This window comes from Pagrus pagrus, assembly GCF_965226575.1.
Source record: "Pagrus pagrus genome assembly, chromosome: 18".
Lineage (NCBI taxonomy): Eukaryota > Metazoa > Chordata > Actinopteri > Spariformes > Sparidae > Pagrus > Pagrus pagrus.
In genome coordinates, this window is record NC_140202.1 from 27701173 (window position 1) to 27722456 (window position 21284).

The 21284-nt window shown below is 43.6% G+C and overlaps 1 protein-coding gene across 3 annotated transcripts in view; it reads left to right on the top strand.

The window, feature by feature from the left end:
* akap6 (A kinase (PRKA) anchor protein 6) overlaps positions 1 to 21284 on the top strand; it is a 180751-nt gene that overhangs the window by 61563 nt on the left and 97904 nt on the right. For all 3 annotated transcript variants that reach the window (XM_084382151.1, XM_084382153.1, XM_084382152.1), the window contains exons 12-13: positions 3130 to 3226; positions 4735 to 4937. In XM_084382151.1, coding sequence (XP_084238277.1) covers positions 3130 to 3226; positions 4735 to 4937 — 300 coding nt within the window. The remainder of the gene's footprint in view (positions 1 to 3129; positions 3227 to 4734; positions 4938 to 21284) is intronic.

Sequence of the window (21284 nt, forward strand, 5' to 3'; positions counted from 1 at the left end):
CAAAAAACACAAAGTAGTGTGTGTGACTGGGAGCTTTGAAGCTTCAGGTGTCAGACTTTCCCCAAACTTGGTCGTGATTAACTTGTAAAGCTTTTATTGTCTTTATGAGACACAAGACAGGTGAGACGTCAACCACTGTCTCAAAAATCATCGTCATAGCCTTGTGCTCAACGTGGACGCATTTGTGCACGGACACACAGTTCTCCGCGCTCGATGGTTGACATTTTCGATCATAAAGACCTTTTTTTTTTAAATAAATCAATGCAGAGGTAAAAAACGTCTGCAGGTTGCTGGTTTTTGTGGGAACTGAGTTTTGGCGTGTTGCCTTGGATTCCTCTTCTTGGATTTGGATGTTGGTGAGCTATAAAAAGCTTTCTGGTCAGTAACAAGGCGCCTCAAGTTACATTTGAAGATACAGTTTTACTTCCTGATTCATGCAGGACTTCTGAGACCATTAATGACATTGTGACTGTTACCTGATCCACTCAGTATAGTGTTGATTGCCCTCGACTCCCAAAATGATATCACCGCCTCCAAAACTGTTGCAACGTACCAGCGACACATCGGACCTTCATCGTGCAATCGCAGTTTGGTCAAGAAAAGTTAAAACAGTTATTATGTAACTTCAGTCAGTTTCTGTACGTGACGTGGCTAAACTGTGTTAGTAAGTGAAAGTCCTTGTGACTTTCGGCCTCCTGCGTGAACGTCCTCCTCTCTAAGTGGACATATTTTCCCTTTATGCTGCCTCACCTGACTTCCTCCTTTGCTGCCTTTTAAAGTTACTACAACCACTAGAGGTCGCTGCCTGAGAACAAACACAATAAGCTGCTCTCACAGTTGAAATACAATAAAACTGTTTTCCTGATGAGGAAGTTAATTTCTTTGCAACCTAATCAACAGTCACTCTCAGCTGACGGGTCTTAGTTTTTGGTATTTTTGTAGTCCGTTACTTCTCAGAGTAGTTTCCTCTGCTCATTACTGCATGCATAAACACACACACACACTGGCTGTCTTGTATCTGTCACACACACACACACACACACACACACACACCCTCTCTCATTCTGTCTCTCAGACACATAAATACATACACACAGCCTCTTATTACCGCCTGCTGTCTGACGTACATAAAAGCACGCTCTGCACGCCTTATCATGGTGTGATTGATGGCTGGCTGTTCTACTCTTATCGATTCTATGCTCTCCATATATTAAACGCAGGAAACGGAGCGGGATCGTCTCGTGGAATAAGGCGCTGAAATACGATCGCTCTCCGATAGCCCGGCTAATCTGCACAACCTAATTCATTCCTAACATCGGCCGGCCCTATCCCTGAGACGCAGACAGTCACGCTGTGTTTTCTGTAGCGCTGATAAATGTACTTTATGTTTATTAGCTGTGAGGTTTTTCACCAGCTTATCTGGAAATTATGTGGGGCAGAGTGGCCGCCGAGTCTGTAAAATTACTCAATCAGCCGTGAGATTTGAAGTAATTTACGAGGTTTGCGGGGCGGTAATGATGGCAGAATGCAGACAGTCATGTTTTATTTGGATAATATTGATATATGAATGTGTTTTTGGCTGCGTGCTGAAGAGATATAGCTGATGGTTCTGCTCTCAGAGTGATATTTTATTGTTTATCTGTGAAATGTAATATGTAAAGGACGGTGTCACCGCTATCTGCTCGCAGCAGTTAAAGCTGGAGGAGGAGATGTGTGGCTCTAACGTCAGGGGAAGAACGAGTCTGGTGTAGCAAGGCAGTAACGCTGCCAGGGTTGAGGGTTCGATTTCCCACTGAGCTCTTTCTCTTTGTAAACCTGATTTACCCTGATTTCTCATCAAAAATCAGAAACCATCTTGCGTCTTCACCTCTTCACCTGCGATTGATCGCTGGATGTGAACTTTTTTTAAGAGTAAAAGTTCTTCATCCAATTAAATGACCTTGATTTCACCTGTGCATCCCTGAAAGCATCCTGCCAACACCCCATCAATCTAAACATGATCAATAGATCCACTGTTTTTGCACCTTTTCCTGATAAAGATCACATTTTTGAAACGTCCGGCTCGTTCCCGCTCAGTGCAGACCGTCAGTGTGTGTGTGTGTGTGTGTGTGTGTGTGTGTGTGTCGTCCCATCCGTCTCCACTCTGTGTATCCTGCTCCATAAATATTGGTGGTGTGGAGGTCTGACCTTGTCATGTGTTGACTGATGCCGTCGCCCGTCTATCCCTCACTGCAGACGGAGGACCGTCTCGTCTCGGGCAGAGTCCACACAGCTGAAGCCGGGCTGCACCGATAATGGAAATATGAAAATGACCTGAGACTCAGGAGGCAAAATACTTCTCATAGTTTAATATGGTTTAAGATCCTGAAACAATCACGCTGATGAAAAGGTCTCGATGTTTCGTCTTCTCTCTGTGTTCGTCAGATAACAACAGAATCACGAGCGTGTCTTCTCATTATTTCGGTGCGTAAAAAACAAAGTAAGAGATAAGAAAAAGAAACAAGTCGAGAATCTGACAAAAAACAGGAATTTACAAAAATAAACACAAAATATATTTGTTTTATTTCTGTAGATGTCGTGTGTTATTTGAGTCGTATCATATAATCATTGCAAGAAAATCACAGAAGCACCTTTAATGCATTGATCTCCGAGATCAGGCTGAATAAATACTGACACACACACACACATGCACACACACACACACACACACACACACACACACACATGCACACACAGAGCAGAGTCTTGAGATCATTGTGTGTGTGTGTGTGTGTGTAAAAGCCTCAAGGTGCTCAGTCCTCAAGACTTAACCACTTCTGACATCCTGCTGTGCTGCAATGGGAAATGAATGCTGCACACACACACACACACACACACACACACACACACACACACACACACACACACACACACACGCGCACACACACACATGGATCAGAAGAGGCTGCAGTGTTGTTCATAGATCTGACTGGAGTGTTTTCCAACATGGCCTCAGGCTGCTGTGTGCCTCCATCCCTCATCCATCCATCCATCCATCCATCCATCCCTCCATCTTTACCTTCTACCTGTTGACATTAGCACCATTGTTTTGTCTTCTTCTTGACTTCCTCTTCTCTTCTCTCCTTTCAGAGCTTCAAGCTGAACGTGGACGGCCACAGCGCTCTGAAGGAGAGTATAATGGAGGAAGGCAAAGCTCTGCTCCTCGTCATCACCTCCCACCAATCAGGTATGCTCTCTCTCTCTCCCTCACACACACACACACACACACACACACACACACACACACACACACACACACAGGTGGCCATAACGTAGCCACAACTCTGTTCCATTCATTATTAATATTTGGATTAACAGAGCGACCTTCAGAGGGAGAACTCATATGAATGTAGCCCGAAAGAGAGACGGAGAGAGATAAAGACAAAGAAACGAGGCGGAGAGGCAGAGGCAGAGAAAAGAAAAGCCGGCGGGCTGAAAGTGACTGACAGGAGGAGAAGTTTCACAATCATTTTTTAGATTTTCTCAAAATATATGCAGCCGAAGAGAGAGCGAGAGAGATCACAGCGTAGGTTAAAATATATATATTTTTGTAATTTAATGGAAATATTGAGGTTTGGATTGTAAACAGTAGAAGAAGAACCGCTCGGTTCAAGTCAGGAAACAAATGTGGTCAGAATAAACCAACAGTGACTGAAACAGCAGAAGAAGAGCGGCGTCACAATGACCACAGGAGGTCCGAGGGGCGTCTCTGGGTGTTTGAACACGGGACTGACGCGTCTGAGGTCTCAGATGAAGGCGACCGATGCTCAGGAGCAGGTTTGGTGATGACAGAAACATGAGACTCCTGTCCGCCCTCCACAGGATCGCTGCGAAGTGACGGTGTTACGATTACAGCTTATTAAAATAAAACACCAAACTTTCAATCTGTCATTTCTTGCATCATCATTAGCGGACGCACACTGCAGGCAATAAACAGATACCGGGTCCAGGTACCAGAGGCTCGAGGTGTGTGCTGTTTTATAGTCAGTCGGATATTTAAAAGAATATTTATTAAAATTAAAAGTGATATTTGCTTAAAAAGTTCAGACACCTCATTACCTACGTTTTTAAATCCTTCTTATCTCAGTTGAGGATGACATTTATATCCTCGTCTCCACTGACAGAAGTTAATGCCTCTGTTTCACCGAAGCTCAGTTTGAATGCTCGTCTGTTCGTGTCCGTTATTTCAAGCTAAGCTAGCCGGTGGCGAGGGAAGAGAGACAGCTGTCGTCGTCTAAAACTAAACCTCGTGTAACACAGATTATGACCTGATAGGACAAATGTACTCTTCTTGTTTGGATCTCTTTAGATACGACACAAGATCTGGGATGTGACGCAGCCTCTAAAAAACTTACTTATGTTGACTTGTGAGCTGTAGCTGCAGTCACGGCTGCAGGCTCAGTTAGAGGTCAAAGTTTAAACTTTGAAAACATATAAAATCTGGTTTTGTTCGTGCAGCAAATCCGTGTTTGAAGAGTTGATTTACGGAGGATGTTCTTCGTGAGGCATTACAAAAAAAAAGGTGACAAACCTTAAAACCCGTTTGTAAGCGTTCCTCCTGCCGGCACCATCTAAACGTTTCTCTGAAGTTAGTGTGACGTGATCGATTCTCCCGTTTTCAGTCTTTTTCCAGTATCCCTCTCTCTCTCTCTCTCTGATTCTCTGTGGTTCATCCCGGTGTCTCTCGCCCTGCAGGTCTGAAGGATATCCTCCATATGGTTTCCAGCCAATGGGATCAGCTCCAGCGGCAGATCCGGCGCCAACATGGCTGGATGCTCCGCGCCCTCCGCTGCATCCAGGCCCGCCTCCTCTACACCAGCCAATCGCACGAGCACTTCGCGGCCCAGGGAGAGCCGCCGGCCAATCGGCAGGCTCCGTGCCCGTCTGACAGCCTCAAGGTAAAAAAAACTAACGGTGGTTTTTATTTTCGTTTTATTCTCTTCATCTGCTTTTTGTTTGTTCTTCACTCTTTGGTTTATATCCTTCCATTTCCTCCCCGGTTGATCCCTGTGATCCCTCTCTCTTCCTATCACACACACACACACACACACACACACACACACACACACACACACACACACACACACACACACACACACACACACAGACTTACAATCAAATCAAACACACACACACACTCTCTGTCCTTTTGTAAATTTCTTTGTAACATTTGTATCGGCTGCCAATTAACATCCTGATTGGTTTCTCAGTTCTAATTGGCTGCCGGTTAATTGGCTGGACTTGGTTAATTAGATGTAATCTCCCTTTCTGTCTCTCTGTCAGTGCAACCGTCCTGTCATTCACATCTTGTTACCGCTGCGTGTGTGTGTGTGTGTGTGTGTGTGTGTGTGTGTGTGTGTGTGTGTCCATGAGTCATCTGTGGCCTGCTGAGTCTTTCCTTCAACAAAAACAGATTTTAAAACGTCTTCGTCCTCCTCGTCCACATCGTTCATCTCCTTTCTTTTCCTTTTTGTTTACTGATGTCGTTATAGACGATGTAATATTTTGCTTCCTACTATCTTTGTCCCAACAATAAAAAAACGGGTTCTAGTCTAAAATAATGTCTTTAAACATAAAAAACAAACATAAAATATTAAAAAACTGATCAATACCACACAGTAAGATCATTTAAATACATTTGGGACCTGATCCGATAGAAAATCTCCCTGACACTAACGAGCTTCTGCATTAATCTGTTTCTCTTCCCTGTTTTTCTTCCTTGTCACTTTTCATCCATTTGGTTTTGTTTCCTCTTCCTCTCCTCCTCCTCCTCCTCCTCCTCCTCCTCCTCCTCCTCTAGTGGACCGGGCTCTGGTTGTTTTCAGATTGTTTAGTTGCAATTAGAGCTGCAGCAGCCTGATCACTGTGATCAGTCAACAGTGACAGCCATTAGCCAGCTACCACCTCTGTGTGTGTGTGTGTGTGTGTTTACCTTATAGTGTATTCAGTGTGTGTTTGTATTCTGTGTTGTGTGTGTGTGTGTGTGTGTGTGTGTGTGTGTGTGTGTGTGTGTGTGTGTGTGTGTGTGTGTGTCCATTAGCTGCCTGGCCGCAGCACATTAACAGTCCGTTCATTATCTGTGAATCTCCCTCCGCACTTAAAGCTTTGATCCGTAAAACCTCCCGACAACAAACTGAGGTGTGAACCTGCTGAATTATTTCTGTCGGCTGCACAGAGTTCTGAGCTGTTTTCAATCAGTCGCTTCACGTTTGTTTCTCTGCAGCTGAACAATGAACCCAAACTAACAGAGACGTACAGAACCTGCAGAACAGAACCTCAGTCTGCGGGAACAAACGGAACAAAATGGCTCCCAGCGTGTCCGGGTGGAACCAGAGCTGAGTCATCTGAAACCAGTCTAAATTAAGTGGAAAGTTTTACGATACAAACTTAAACTTAAACTTCAAGTCTAGACTTGAGTTTAAAGCCAAAATGGCCGCTAGTGCTTTTAGTGACACCCAACAGTGTTTTTGTGCGCGGTCTGATATGAAATCTGTAAAAACGGTTCATTATACATGTGAATTTATGCTCCTGAACATCACATCATTTTATATTTTTATTTAGAAAACATCATCACAGATTTATAACGATTAGATTTCTTCTTTGATTTCTTTTTGTGGCTCCTATTAATAAATAGCCGTCAGGTATCAGCCTCAAGCTGCTCGTCCGTTCTGTACAAATCTGAGTGAGCACGTATGGATTTAGCGGTCCTGCTCAGTGGTTCTGGTTCTGTACCTGTGACCGTCCGTTAACACTGCAGCTCTGTGAGTGTGTGAGGCCGTCACACATCGCGACGCTGCTGCATGAACGAGGCTTTACTGTGTGTTCATTATCTGCTAGTGCTCTTTAATGACAATCAGATGCACGACCTAATTACTGCCACAGACACCGAGGTGGGGAGTGATGGGGGGGGGGGGCTGCAAGGTCAACCAAGGGCATCGTGTTTATGTGTGTGTGTGTGTGTGTGTGTGTGTGTGTGTGTGTGTGTTCATGGACCTCGGTTAAAAAAAAGATGATACAAGAATGACCAAGGGCAGAGGGTAGGTAAACACACCGCAGTTCATCTGTGTGTGTGTGTGTGTGCTTATTTTTCAGTGCAGGCTTGTGAGCACTATTAGCATCGACGTGTGTGTGTGTGTGTGTGTGTGTGTGTGTGCGTGCGTGCGTGTTTAAATGAACGTAACCTTGACTAAAGGGCAAAATAAAGGGCAAATTGGAATAAATTTATCAAATTATGAAGCCTCGTACAATATTTATAACCAGCGGATCCACTATTCATTACAAAAGATTAAATACCAACTTGTATCAATAATTCATCCTCTTAATCTTCATTTTTAGTGCAATTAAGAGCAGAAGCAAATGACATATTTCACACTCGGCTCTCAGATAGTTAGCATTGCAATTTACTGGCTGTGACTGCGGCTCTGTGCTGCTGCTGCCGTCTGTTAAACACTGGATGCGTAACGTGTTTAGACACATTTATCTAAAGGCAATATAACCACTGATTATTCATGATATGACTGGTAATATATATACTTAACTTTAGATAACGCTTATCTGAAGAAATCAAGACTGATGCAATACTTAAGATACAGAAATACATTTTTAATTCAGCAGCTTTAATCTAGTGAAAGCCTTCGAGGACGGACTGAAACAGATTAAAAGTTATATTATGTTATATTGATCCATATTTGGACATGATAATATCGTGTCAGTGCTTCATCAAACATCAGATTTTGTCCCGTTTCACAAACATGTCCGCCGTATTTTTGCTTCTTCTTGGCTGCATTTAGTCGCTGCTCACTATTACGTGCACCGACTGTTAATAAAGGACATTTATTATTTTGGCTTTTTAAGATTTGTTCACTTCTGGTGTAACTGTACGTTCAAAACGTTTTTCCAAACGGGAAATTTCTCTCAAAGTCATAAAAAATGTCGGTTCACGATTTGCTGAATTGTAAACATCAGGTTGATCATCAGAAACGTAAACAAAGTCATGTGTTGTGTCGTCGTCGTATCGATTCTTCTCGTCACTTAAATACCAAAAACAGCGGTCGACATTTTGTTTGAAATGCAAAGCGACTTCTCCGTGTTCCCACATTTCAACATGACGAACATGAAGTCAGAAGAAATGTTTCCATCCAGCACGAGTGTCTTTTCTTTTCCTTCACTCGTCCTTCTGCAGCGAGACGCACAGAGATCTTCTTCTCGTTGGAGACACAGAGATGGTCGGTCTTCACTCGACCAGATTCTGGAAGAGATGAGTGGAGATATCTGAATTATCTTTATCTAAGTAACTTTACTGGACTTCATGCCAACGTCAGTTTGTCGACTTTAAATGAAATTTGACCTTTTTGCTCGTTTGTGATTCGATCAGACCTCCTGAACTTAATTCATCTCTTCCTCTCTATTAATTAATCGCCGGTATGGTTGCTGTAGCAACAACAGGTGCGGTGTGAGGTCATTAATTTAGACCGAAACCTTAACGAGTCTCCAATGAGTAATAGTGTGTGTGTGTGTGTGTGTGTGTGTGCGTCTCTTGGTGCTCATAAGAGCTTGCTGTTATTGCTGTTAACATATGTCGCTGACAAGGTGTCGACTTTTCTGTCTTTCATGTCATTTTTCATCCCTCCTCCTTTTGACTTTCTCTCCTCTCATCCATCCTTTGTTCACTCCTTATTCTTCTCTTCTCCTCTCTTCCTTCCCACCTGTTTTTTATTTCTATTTCCTTTAACATCCATCATCCATCCGTCCTCTTTCCTTCCTGTTCTCCTGTTTTTCACGTCCTCCTTTCTTACTTTCTGTTTCTTATATCCATCCTAATCGATCATCCTTCCCTTCTACCCTTCCTTCCTCTTCCTCTTCTCTATTATTTTTCCTTCCCTCCATCCCCTCTTCCTCATCTCTCTTTCCTTTCTGACCTTACTCCATCTCTCCCTTTCCTCCTCCATCCATCCTTCCATCCTTGGCATCCATTATTCGACACTTTCCCTTCATTCAAACCCTTTTGTACCGTTACATTCACTCACTCCTCTCATCTCGGATCTCCTCCTGCATCCTCCATCTCTTCATTCATCCTCCATCTCTCCCTCCATCTTCCAGATCTCCCTCCCTCCCTCCCTCCCTCCTCCCTCCCTCCTCCCTCCCTCCATCCATCCGTCTGGAGAGGGGTGATTCATGTAAATGTCAGGAAATATCAGAGCCGGGGTGGTGGGATTAGGCGGCGAGGAGAAGATACACTGATACCAGCAAATATAACGCTCCGACAAGACGGCCAGCACCGGGGATTAGGACACACACTCAACACACACACACACACGCACACACACACACACACACACACACACACACCTCTGGCTGTGTTTGGACACACTGAACGGGTTTACGCGTGTGCGTCGTATGAGAATATCGTGTTGTGACTTCTGCAGTGTGTCGCTGCATTTTAAAGATTTGTTGTGCGTCTGTGAAGATTTTCAAGTGACATCTGTAGTGTTTTTCTTGCATATTGGAGATGAAGGTAAAGGTTGACTGTGTGTGTGTGTGTGTGTGTGCGTGTGTGTGTGTACGTGTGTGTGTGTGTTTTGGCGGGGCGAGTGCACACAGAAAGAGAGGGAGCGCGAGAGAGAGGTAGAAAGGTGTTTAATACGAGTGTGAACGCAGTGTAATATTTAACAGCTTAGTGGGATTTGTCTGTCACATTACAGGGGATTGGACTGTGTCTGGTAACACACACACACACACACACACACACACACACACACACACACACACACACACACACACACACTGAAAAGGTGAATGGACGTGTTCAGTGACAGCTCCTGAATCTGAATCCTTTCTGCAGAGTTACAGGTGTTCACAGTTATTTTTTAATAACCTCACCGTCACACCGAGGTCACGTCACCGGTGTTTTTATAGCAACACAAGAGGAGTTAATATTTAAAGAATGGACAATATCAGAGATTAAAAATGAGCAACAACAACAACATAATGTTCAGTATCTCCTCATTGAGACCTTGTTTCTCTGGAAATTGACCAGACGAGTCTTTGGATCCAGTTTTCAGCGGTGAACCAGAGCGAGACTGTTGGGATGTTTCTTTACAACAACCGGAAATTATCTCAAGCAGGTTGAAATAAAGATTTAGTTCTTAGTTCCTCAGCAGTATATCTAATATTTGACATATCGTCACACATATATTCCAGTTTAAGCTCTAAATCCTGCACACTGGATCTTTACAACAGACGAGAGAAGAGAAAAACTGAGGGACAAAGAAACTGAGGGAGGCTTAAAACGAGGACGAGAAGAAGATCCACAGAAATAATGTTTTTATTTTATTTTCATCTTAGTTTTGACACATTTTTGAATCTACTTCAGGTGTTTTTGAGAGCAACAAACTCCCCTCCTGAGAGGGCACACACTGTACACTGTGCAGGGAGGCTCACTGTATATTTTATTTATATAATTTGTCTGGAACGTACCAATTTCCCCCGAGGAGAGGGGGGTCGCTGTGTGTGCGGGGAGGTTGGGGCGTGTCACGCAGGTTGAGGTGGTGGAGAGGCGATGGGTCGAGATTAGACCATGTTCCTTTGGACACGGGGGACACAAATCCTGTTAGAGAGCTGAACCAAACAGCCCTGAGCACGCACACACGCACACACACACACACACACACACGCACACACACACACACACACACACACACACACTTGGACACGCATACATCAACATATCTGACATGCAAAGACCACATGTCGTGTTTTTTTTGTGTGTTCTGGGTACACCTTGAGCACAAGCACATTATGTTTGTGTGTGCTCGTGTGTGTGTGTGTGTGTAGGGGTGTGTGACTGTGTGTAGGTGTGTGTGTGTGTGTGTGTGTGTGTGTGTGTGTGTGTTACAGAGAGAGAGAGAGAGATTTTCAGGTAAAAAGTGACCTCCCAGGTGGCACTTCACTCAGTCTGAGCCGAGTTAAATAACATTTACTGTGTGCGTGTGTGAGTGTGTGTGTGAGTCTGTGTGTGTGAGTGTGTGTGTGTGTGTGTGTGTGTGTGGACGAGGCACTTGTACATTTGTGATTGTGACTGTTGGCACTTGTATGGTGACTCTGACTGTGTGTGTGTGTGTGTGTGTGTGTGTGCGTGTGTGTGTCTTATCAGTGTAGCTGGTGGAGACAGCTTGTTGGCCTCAGGCCTCTATTTCACCCTACAGACCACACAGAGGAGGAGAGAGGGGGAGGAGAGAGGGGGAGGTGGGGGAGAGCTGAGGGATGTGGGGGGAGGGGAAAGAGAGAGGAGGTAGGGAGGGATGAATGGAGCGAGGTGGAGATAGGTAGAGTTATTCGCACATGGCCGGATAAACCTCCACATGTTGTGTTTTCAGCTGAACTCATCCTCATTCTGGAGCGTCGTTCTGTTTGTGTTTCTTTGAACCAATCACAGTCGGGTCGGGGCGGCGCTGAGTCCAGGTCGAGTCGAGCTGAGTAGAGCTGCGACGATCAGTCGAGTAGTCGAGAGAAAATTTGTTGCCGGCTATTTTGAAAAAATCGATAAAATCGTTTTTTGAGGCAGAAATATGAAACGTCGTCTGGTTCCAGCTGCTTTAACGTGACGATTTGCTGCTTTTCTAAGACGGTACATGAAGAGAATTTGGGTTTTGGACGGTTGGTCGGACAAAGAAACACTTTGAAGACTTAAGTGGAGGAGGAGCTGTTGGCAGAACTGTAATAAAACATTCATAAAGGTGTTTTCATCAGTCGATTATCACCTGAAACTAAGAATCGTTGTGTTTTCTTCACTCTATGAGCTCTTTATATCCACCATGTTTCTACAGTGGCCCAGAAAGGACAAACTAGACACTGACACAGAGACAAACAGCCAATCAGAGACATTTTGACTTTAAAAACTCCAATCGTTAAATCTCAGATAATCGTTGAACGCACCACGACGGAGACGTTTCACACCCGCTGTTTTTAGTTTCAGCTAATACATATTTAGGACAGAGTGACACAGTGTTGTCTGTAATACAATTTCTCATGCATACAAGCAAGAAGGCGCTCGAACTTTTTGCATAAACATCCATTTTTAGGACCACACGAACCTTTTAAATACTGAAGAGGCTGACAAAAGAACAGGAGCAACAGAAGAGAAGGGAAGTAGAAATAAAATAAAGTAAAGAGAGAGGAGGAGAAGAAGAAGAAGAAGAAGAAGAAGAAGAAGAAGAAGAAGAAGAAGAAGTGAAGAAGAAGAAGAAGAAGAAGAAGTGAAGTAAGGTAAAGAAAGCAGAGTGGGGGGAGAGGAGGCGATAGAGATCCGGGCCCGGCGACTCTGAGCTCGGAGATTGAAGCATTCTGAACATGCAGAGCGGCTCTTCTCCCCCTCTGAGTGATTTAAATATTGACCTCAGGTTATTACGAGCTTTTTAAATCAAATTACCGAGTGTTGGACTCCTGCCTGATACCTGATAGAGCCAATCAGACGGCTCGTCCCGCTCCCGGAGCTCCACCACACAGCACTTTACATAAATTAAGATTAAAGTTGGGAAGTTTGGGGAGTTAGTTTAACCACGCAGCGACACTATATCAAGATAATTTGTGTTAAAAAAAAAAAAAATCTCAGTGTTGGTGTTAATCCCTGGTTTAAGATCTGCTAAAGCTGCATTTCCAGGTCATTTGAAAGTGATAAAAGTCTGTTTGCAGCTGGAGGCGCAGCAGCAGTCAGTCTCACACCAACACTGAAGGTTAGCGCTTCAAAATAAACCACAAGATGAAAGTTAGCAGCATCGGGAATATATGTGCATTAAATTTACCGATATTTAACATATTGAGCTGATATTCCTCATAAATGTCTCCATTAGGAGCCCTGTAGTTGCAAGAAAACATTTTAAAACTCCCCAGAAGAATTCACTTTTGAGCCGCGAGGCTGCTTTTATGGCGTCATTGTAAATTTACTAATGTAGATTTAAAACCACTTGAATTTAAAATTAAAAGCTGAAGTCAACGTTTCTCATATTTTATCCATCAATTAGTCTTTGAAAAATAAAATGTTGAATGTTTGGAGGAGGGTTCGAGTGGGAGTCTCTAAAATAACTGACCCGAACCCAAACTAACGTCAGGGTGGAGAACAGGGCGGTAAATGCTTCACCAGGGACCAGGTCCCACTTCCCGGCTGTATATGCAAATACTTTTACACAAAGAAAGAAATATCTTCATGTGTAACGTTTGCCGAATGATCAAGAAGGCTTAAATAGTTAAGAATTTGTTGCAGACAGCGTTTCTTTTAACGCAGCAAGTCTCAAAATAGAGCGATTTTTAAAGGGAGTCTGGTGACTTTTTCAACTTCAGCATAATATACGGAACACGGGAGCAGACGGGCGTTTACAGCGAAGCCGCGACACACGAAACATCTCAATGTTTTGTATCTAATGCTGATTTTACAAGAAGGCGCCAATTATTCAAACGTCGCTGTTGCCGTTTTACAACGTTCGTCAAGTTATAACTCTTAAAATTGCATGATTTGTAAGGGAGTCTGGGATATGACTCTGGAAAACGTGCTTCGTGAGCACTACTAGCATGAGCGGGAAGTTTTCATATGTGCGTGTAGCGTGATAAAGACACAAAGTGGAGGAGGTTTTTATGTCAGTGAGCGATTATAAAGATTGATCTGTGCCTCGTTCTAACGTCATAATCCTCTGAGAAGAAGTATAAAGTTTCAGTTTTTGTATTCAGTGTATGTTTGAAGCTAGTATTTAATTTCTGACCAGAGTGTTAAATTCATATTTGGATTTAATCATGTCGGTGATGGAGAACAAATATTAAACAGGAGTTAATATTAGCGGCTGGTCGAAGACGTATTGAAGAGTTTTTAAGTTAAATATGCTCCTTTTTCTGATAAATGTTCTAATAATTAAATTATTCTGACCAGATAACTAATTAGTTCTCAACTTTTCTGCTCCGCTGGTTTCAATCAGACATGAACGTCACTCCGAGTCAACTCGACTGTCCAAACATTAGGATTTCTAAAAGCCTTTTAACTCACTCTCCCTCTCGTGATGCGTCCGTTCCTGCTTTCTAATTCCTCGAACTGAGTTTCAACATGTTTTTGTCCATTAAGCCCCTAAAAAAGTTTGACTTTCTGTTGTTGTTGTCGCTCATCAAGCCAATTGAGTATGAATGACGCTTTAATTGATGCTTCAGCCCAAACAAAGTCGAACACGTCGACGTTCTTAAAACTGTTTTCTGACCTTTTTTGCATCAGAGCCTGCGTGATATTGAGCGCTGATGTTGTTAATTATCACCAATAATGACTGAAAACAGCCTAAATGAATGCTCCTCTGCACACATGCGGTCAGTGAATCCATCTTTTTTCCATCCAAAAGTTGTGGAGACACAAAGTGGAAGCCGTCTCTCGCCCTGCTCGCCTCCTCCCACCTGCAACATCTATAACAGCTAAATGAAATATGCAAATAATCGCCGCCGATCCCAATAAGAAATAATTAACGCTGTCTGCTCTCCGTGGCAGCAGCATGCCAAAGCACTCCAAAATGTAATTTATAAAGTGAGTTTAAAAAAAAAAAGAAAAAACAGAGCTCTTTCTGTGTCTTTGCCAACGGCAATCTGACGTTTCTAATGCACTCTGAGAGAGGGAATAAATTGATAGCGGCGGCGGCGGCGGAGCTTTTTTCTGTTTTAATTTTCCATTCCTGATATTTTTCAAATATTTAATTACGCGGATGGTAAAAGTGAATATTTAAAGTGGGTGTTTTTCTTTCCTTTTCCTTTTTTTTTTTTTTTTTTTGAAGCCACACAGGGTTTGTGTCACATTACCTTGTTAAACACGGATATGGCGGGCGGTGATTATTAGAGGAAGTAGTTGAGTTTGATGAAAGTTGGAGGAAAGTGGCGGCGACAGCAGCAGAGCGGTCGGTTAACGAGCCGACGCCTCGAGAGGGAAGAAATGAGTTTGCTTCCCTTCAGCTCGACTGACTGACTGACTGACTGACTGACTGACTGACTGGTGGAGGAAAAGTTTGGATGTTTGTCCTCCAGCTGTCTCTGAGTGCTTCATACAGACGTGAGACTCTGACTGTCCACATGTGAGTCATGGACTGATCTGTGGTCTCTGTCCGCCTGTTTTAAGACATTTTGTGACAAATTATTTGGAGAGAAAATTAACAAAACAAGACAAAAACTTAATACACAGAGAGGATGTAATTTCAAAGTAAAAGCACAGGGATTTCATGTGTTTTTAGACTGGAAAAAGCTGAGAAGCTTTATTCTTTATTAATTCTTCTCTGACAGACAAAAGAGACATGCACACACACACACACACACACACACACACACACACACACACACACACACACACACACACACACTTCACTGGACATATGACTTACACATGGATATAAATGAATAAATCTAAACCAGGACTCAAACAATAAACACATAAAAACATAAACACTAATGCAGACGGACTCTCTCTCTCTGTCTCTGCCTTACACACACACACACACACACACACACACACACACACACGCACACACACACACACACACACACACACACACACACACACACACACTGTCCTGCTGGTGACTTAATTACATCCCCTCCTCCCCCTCTTTGTTCTCAAAGCCACACAATCAAAACCACATTTTCATATCATTTCACTCATTTGTATTCGTACATCAAGGCGCACACACTTACTGCACACACACACACACACACACACACACAAGCACACACACACTTGCCCCCTCTCTCTCTCTTAGTTTCTGATCAAAGATTCTCCATCTTGTTCTTAAATAAAAAAGATAAAAAAAGGACCACTGGGCTGTAATTACTACCAGAGCATCTGATGTGTGTGTGTGTGTGTGTGTGTGTGTGTGTGTGTGTGTGTGTGCAGTAAGTGTGTGTCTGTGTGTGTGTGTGCAGGTTTTCTTGTTATTCTACTTTCATTCTTTATCTTCTGACTTTCCTTGTGTTGTTATTTTACCGTCCAAACAAATAATGACTCAGAATAAACAGTTTGTGTGTGTGTGTGTATGTGTGTGTGTGTGTGTGTGTGTGTGTGTGTGTCTCTTTGTGTGTGTGTGTGTGTGTGTGTGTGTGTGTGTGCACGTGCTTTACACAATCTGATGCTGTTTAAGAAATAGTGAGAGGGAAAGTAGGAAGACGAGCGTTGGATTGGATGATGGATAACGGGAGAAGAGAGCAGTGAGGGAGCAGGCAGGACGAGGAGAAGGTGGGAGGAGATGAGGATTAAGATGACAGGAAACAAATGAAGGAAGAAGGAAGGAGAAATGGAAGAAGAGACCGAGCAGGAGAGAGTGAAATACAGGAAACAGATCGAGAAAGGTGGAGAAGGAGGAGAGAGGAACGGTTTGAGGAAAGACAGACATGACGAAGGTAAAAAGAAGAAGACAGGATGGATGAAGGAAAGAAAAAGGAAGGACTCAGGTACAAGTTGAGAGTAAAATGAGTGTAAACAGAGATGCTGGGAAGTTCAACAGTGTAAACCGAGGGAGAAAATGATGGAGGGAGGAGATGTGGACTGAGGGATGGATAGAAGCAGGTCGAGGTTAAAGAAGGATGAAGCAAAGATCGAACAACGTGGATTAGAGAGAGACGAAAAGATGGAGAAGGGTTTAATCAGATGAAAACAACAGGAAGGAAAGATAATACAAGAAGCAAAGATGAGAGGAAGGCAGGAGGAGGAGGGTTGATAGAGGAGTGATAAAAGCAAGGTTGAGGAGCAGGAGGGGGGGTGAGGAGGAGATGGAGGGATGGATGGATGGATGTGACGGAGGTGTGGAGGCTGTTTTTGTCTCTCTACCTGTGAGGCACAGTAAATCAGAGGCAGATAAGGTAATTCTGCGCGCCGTACATCATCAGGCTGCAGACAGTTTTATGGCCAGCAGATTGGCTGTAAGGGCTGCTGATTACAATGAGAGAGGGAGACGGGGGAGACGGGGGAGACGAGAGCGACGGGGGAGGGAACATCCAGGGAGGTGTTTGGAAATGACATCCTGTATCTGGTGAAAGTCTGACGGATAAATGAGGTCGACACTGTGATCAGAAATAAATCTGTTGCCTAATTTATCAGTTTTTATCCTAAAAAAAGTGTTAATACAGGAAGTAATGTAACAGAAGCATCATAATGTTTAGAAGATTTCAAAATAAAATACTCGGTCTAAGATCACACAGGAAAACTAAAGTTTCTGTACTTAACTGACTGAAACTAGAATAAAACTAACTATACTTTAATGTCCAAAATGGCTAAAACTAGTTAATATTTAGTTTAATTTGTTTAAATCGTTCATTGCCAAAATAAAATGTGTGTATTGTCGTTGAGAGAAGTTTTAATTGAGCTATTTAATGCAGAAAATCAGCAACGATTGATTGTTTATAGCTTCAATATTTGTTTCATCCTCGAGCTACAGTGTAATTTAAAAAAACAAATTAATTAATTTCAAATTTAAGATGTTTTCGGACATTTTGGCTGCTAATGCTAACCAAAAACTGCGTAGCATAGTCGAGCCGAACGCTAGCTGCTAAATGTTTAGTCTATAACTTTAAAACAACATTATTAATTTATTTTTATTAACAAGGAATGAAAGGACTCATTAAAACAAATGATGTATGATGTAAAGGTTTTATTCGTAATGATAAATCTGCAGCTGTGTGCAGCTTTTGAGCCTCTTTTAGCTTCTGGTTCTGGTTTATGGCACGTCTCCTGTCCGGTTCAGTCTCATGAGGCGGTGGAGACCAAACACAGAGCTGAAAGAGAGAATATTGGTCTCACATTCACTTATGGGACGATCCTGTTGTTCGGTGCCTGTTGGAGGTGGATGTAGTTGGTTATTTGCTGACACACGAGCTGTAACAACTTTATAAGTGAATAATACATCAGCTACTAAGCTTTCAAATCAATTAATAAAGCGTCCCTGGACATTTCAGATGGGCTTGCCTACACGGTTGCTGTGTTTCTGGAGCTTCCTCTCTGTTTTCTCACCTTCGGTCTCTCGCTCAAGGGCACTTCAGCAGGACTCACCGCTGCTGATGCGGTAGTTAAACTTGCAGCCTCTCTGACACATTCGCAGTCTCTCCCCACCGAAGCACACTGAATATTTTACACATTCGACACCCCGGCAGATCAACACCGGATTAAAAATTACAAATGCCGCCGGTGCTTAATTACAATTTCATGACCTCCTCCAGTAAAACGGGTCCAGTCCAGCGAAGGAGGGGGGGGTCGGCGGCAGAGGGGGGGTCGAGAAGGACACAAAATGGCCGATGAGAAATGGCCGCCAGCGCCGAGCGGTGTTACTGTATGTGGAGCGAAAGCAGAGGGTGTTTATTTAGTATTTATTCTGCACTTCATCATCTCCCCTCCACTAATCCACTGGCTGCTGTACGCACCACTGACCACGCCGTATCGCTAACCTCTGCCTGGATCACAGAGAACGGAGGGAGAGAGTGTGTGTGTGTGTGTGTGTGTGTGTGTGTGTGTGTGTGAGAGAGAGAGAGAGAGGATGATGTCTATCCCTCCATCTGAAACCTTGTTAAATATTCATTGACAATTATTCCGCTTTGACCGAGGAGTTAGATGATGCTACTGCAGAGAGAGAAACTGAAAGAGAAAGTGTGTGTGTGTGTGTGCGTGTGTGTGTGTGTGTGTGTTAGAGAGAGAGGGAGGGAATGAAAGAGATGAAGGCGAAGAATAATAGAAGATTGTCTTGGAAATATTATGATAAATCACTTGTATGTAAAATCATTAAATGACCTGCAGACAAACCAAAAGACGCAGACTGACAGAGAGACAACACCCACTCTGTTACACCCTCTCTCTCTCACACACACACACACACACACACACACACACACACACACACACACCGGGTCTGAGCATGATGAGGTGAGCGTATTAAATATTAAATATCAAATAGTGCCCTTGGTCGACTCTCCTGCCGTCTGACAGGCTGACTCTCAGTGAAAGAGACAGAAGTGAAACACTCAGCTCGTCCAGGTCCGATCATCTCTCTCCGCTCGCTGTACGTCCTGCTCCTCGTGTCCTCGCCTTTCAGAATAAGAGTCTGAATTGATCAAGTTTGCTCACACATATAACTGCATCATCTCGCACAGCGTCGGAGGTGGAGCCCCGTTAATCCTGTGGAAGCTGCTCGGGGACACGTGAAGCCAGAAGTTCAGCGTCCTGTTTATAAACTGACCTGGAGCTTCTGCACTCAAAGCTTTCTGAAAATGAAAAACATCATTAGCTGTGGCTCTGTGCTGTTTACATGATCAGTTGGTTAGTTTGCCTAATAAACCGTCAGCAAACATCATCAGAGCAGAAGAAGCACCTTGCTCGTCCCGTTCAAAGGTAATCTTCTGAAGATATTTGTTTAGAGATGGTGATTTGATTTTACAGTATTACCCAAATAGCCCAATGAAATTCATCCCCCCCTTGAGGACGTTATTTATCGGGATCACGGGGACGTCGTCGTCTTCCTCCAGTTGCCTCGGTGACGAACGTCCTCCCAGGTGTCGTTACAGCAGCTGCTGATTCCAGCCGAGCGATCTCACTGGTCCGACTGGGTTTCCATCCCGACTAACGAGGCTGTAAAAAGATCAGAATCTGCTCCCAGCTGAGCAGCGAGCTGACGCTCTCCCCTGCTAATTCTGGTTTGTTTTAGTTTCTTTATCGGAGCTGCTGTGTGGCGGCGTCACCGTGGCGACCATAATAATCCAGAGAAGAAGACCCTCGGGGGCCGTGGTGGCACGTCGAGGCAGATGCCAACAGCCGTAAAACATCTCTGTCAGAAAACTGAGGACTCGCCTCTCTTTCCTTCTTTCTTTCTTTCTTTCTTTCTTTACCTTACTTCTTCTCCGTCCATGCGCTGCCTAAAAGATCATTATTAAGTCATTTCTGTCTTATTATTGAGTCCTAAGAGTCTCATTTACTTAAAAATCTATCTGCTGATCAGTTCATTTTTATTTCATCTGGTTTAGCGATCACCTGGAGCGACTCTGTCCTCCTGAAACACGTTCATTTGTTTGGTTTGTCTGGTTGAACTGCTTCCTTCCTCTTTCCTCTCCCTCGATCCTTTCCTTCCTCCTCTCTTCCTCTTTTCCTTCCTCTTTCCTCTCTCTCTCGATCCTTTCCTTCCTCCTCTTCTTCTCTTTTCCTTCCTCTTTCCTCTCTCTCGATCCTTTCCTTCCTCCTCTCTTCCTCTTTCCTCTCTCTCGATCCTTTCCTTCCTCCTCTCCTCCTCTTTTCCTTCCTCTTTCCTCTCTCTCTCGATCCTTTCCTTCCTCCTCTTCTTCTCTTTTCCTTCCTCTTTCCTCTCTCTCGATCCTTTCCTTCCTCCTCTCCTCCTCTTTCCTCTCCCTCGATCCTTTGCTTCCTCCTCTCTTCCTCTTTCCTCTCTCTCAGTCCTTTCCTTACTCCTCTTTTCCCTCCTCTTCCTCTCTTTCCACCGTCTCTCTCTGTATCAGTCAGTGGAGGTTGAGTAGCCGCTGTGTCACGCGTTAGTTTTGATTTATGTTCCATCTTTGATATTGAAAATAACTGGAATGGTGTCCTTGAAAAGAGCGAGAAAACCCAGACAGGAGGAGGAGGAGGAGGAGGAGGAGGAGGAGGAGGAAGAGGAGGAGAGAGAGAAGTAAAACAAATAAACTGGAGGACCATATACTCCCTCTCCTCTCTCCGTCACGTCATAAGTTAATTTCAGTCCCAGACGCTCGCCGTCAAATTACATCTAATAGCTGATAATTACGCAGAATGGACCTTAATTACCTGTAATGTACCCCCCAAAATCTTAATTCTCCTCCGCCACCCGCCACGTAAATAAACGCCACATCTAATTTGCTTGTTTTGGAGACCACACGGCGCTCGGTGATGGATATGTGAGGCCTTTGAATCGGCTCAAGTTAATTTGATTCTGGAGGAGCCCGCTGCATTTTTAATGATCTGAGCTCAGTGAGGCGTGAGGACGCTTTCTTTCCCCAGAGACATCAGAGGTGTCACCTTTGATACGACACTTCGAACAGGAGGATCATCATCATCGTATTTAAAGTTTATTTTAATATGTAAAGAACATCTGAAAGGTCCAGACGCCGACGCTTTGGGTTGGTGGACGGCCCGACCCACCAATCCATAATAATTCTGGAGTTGTCAACCATTAAAGTAATTACCAACTTCTTTTGATAATCAATCATTCTGAGATTGTTTTTTTAAAGAAATAAAAGTC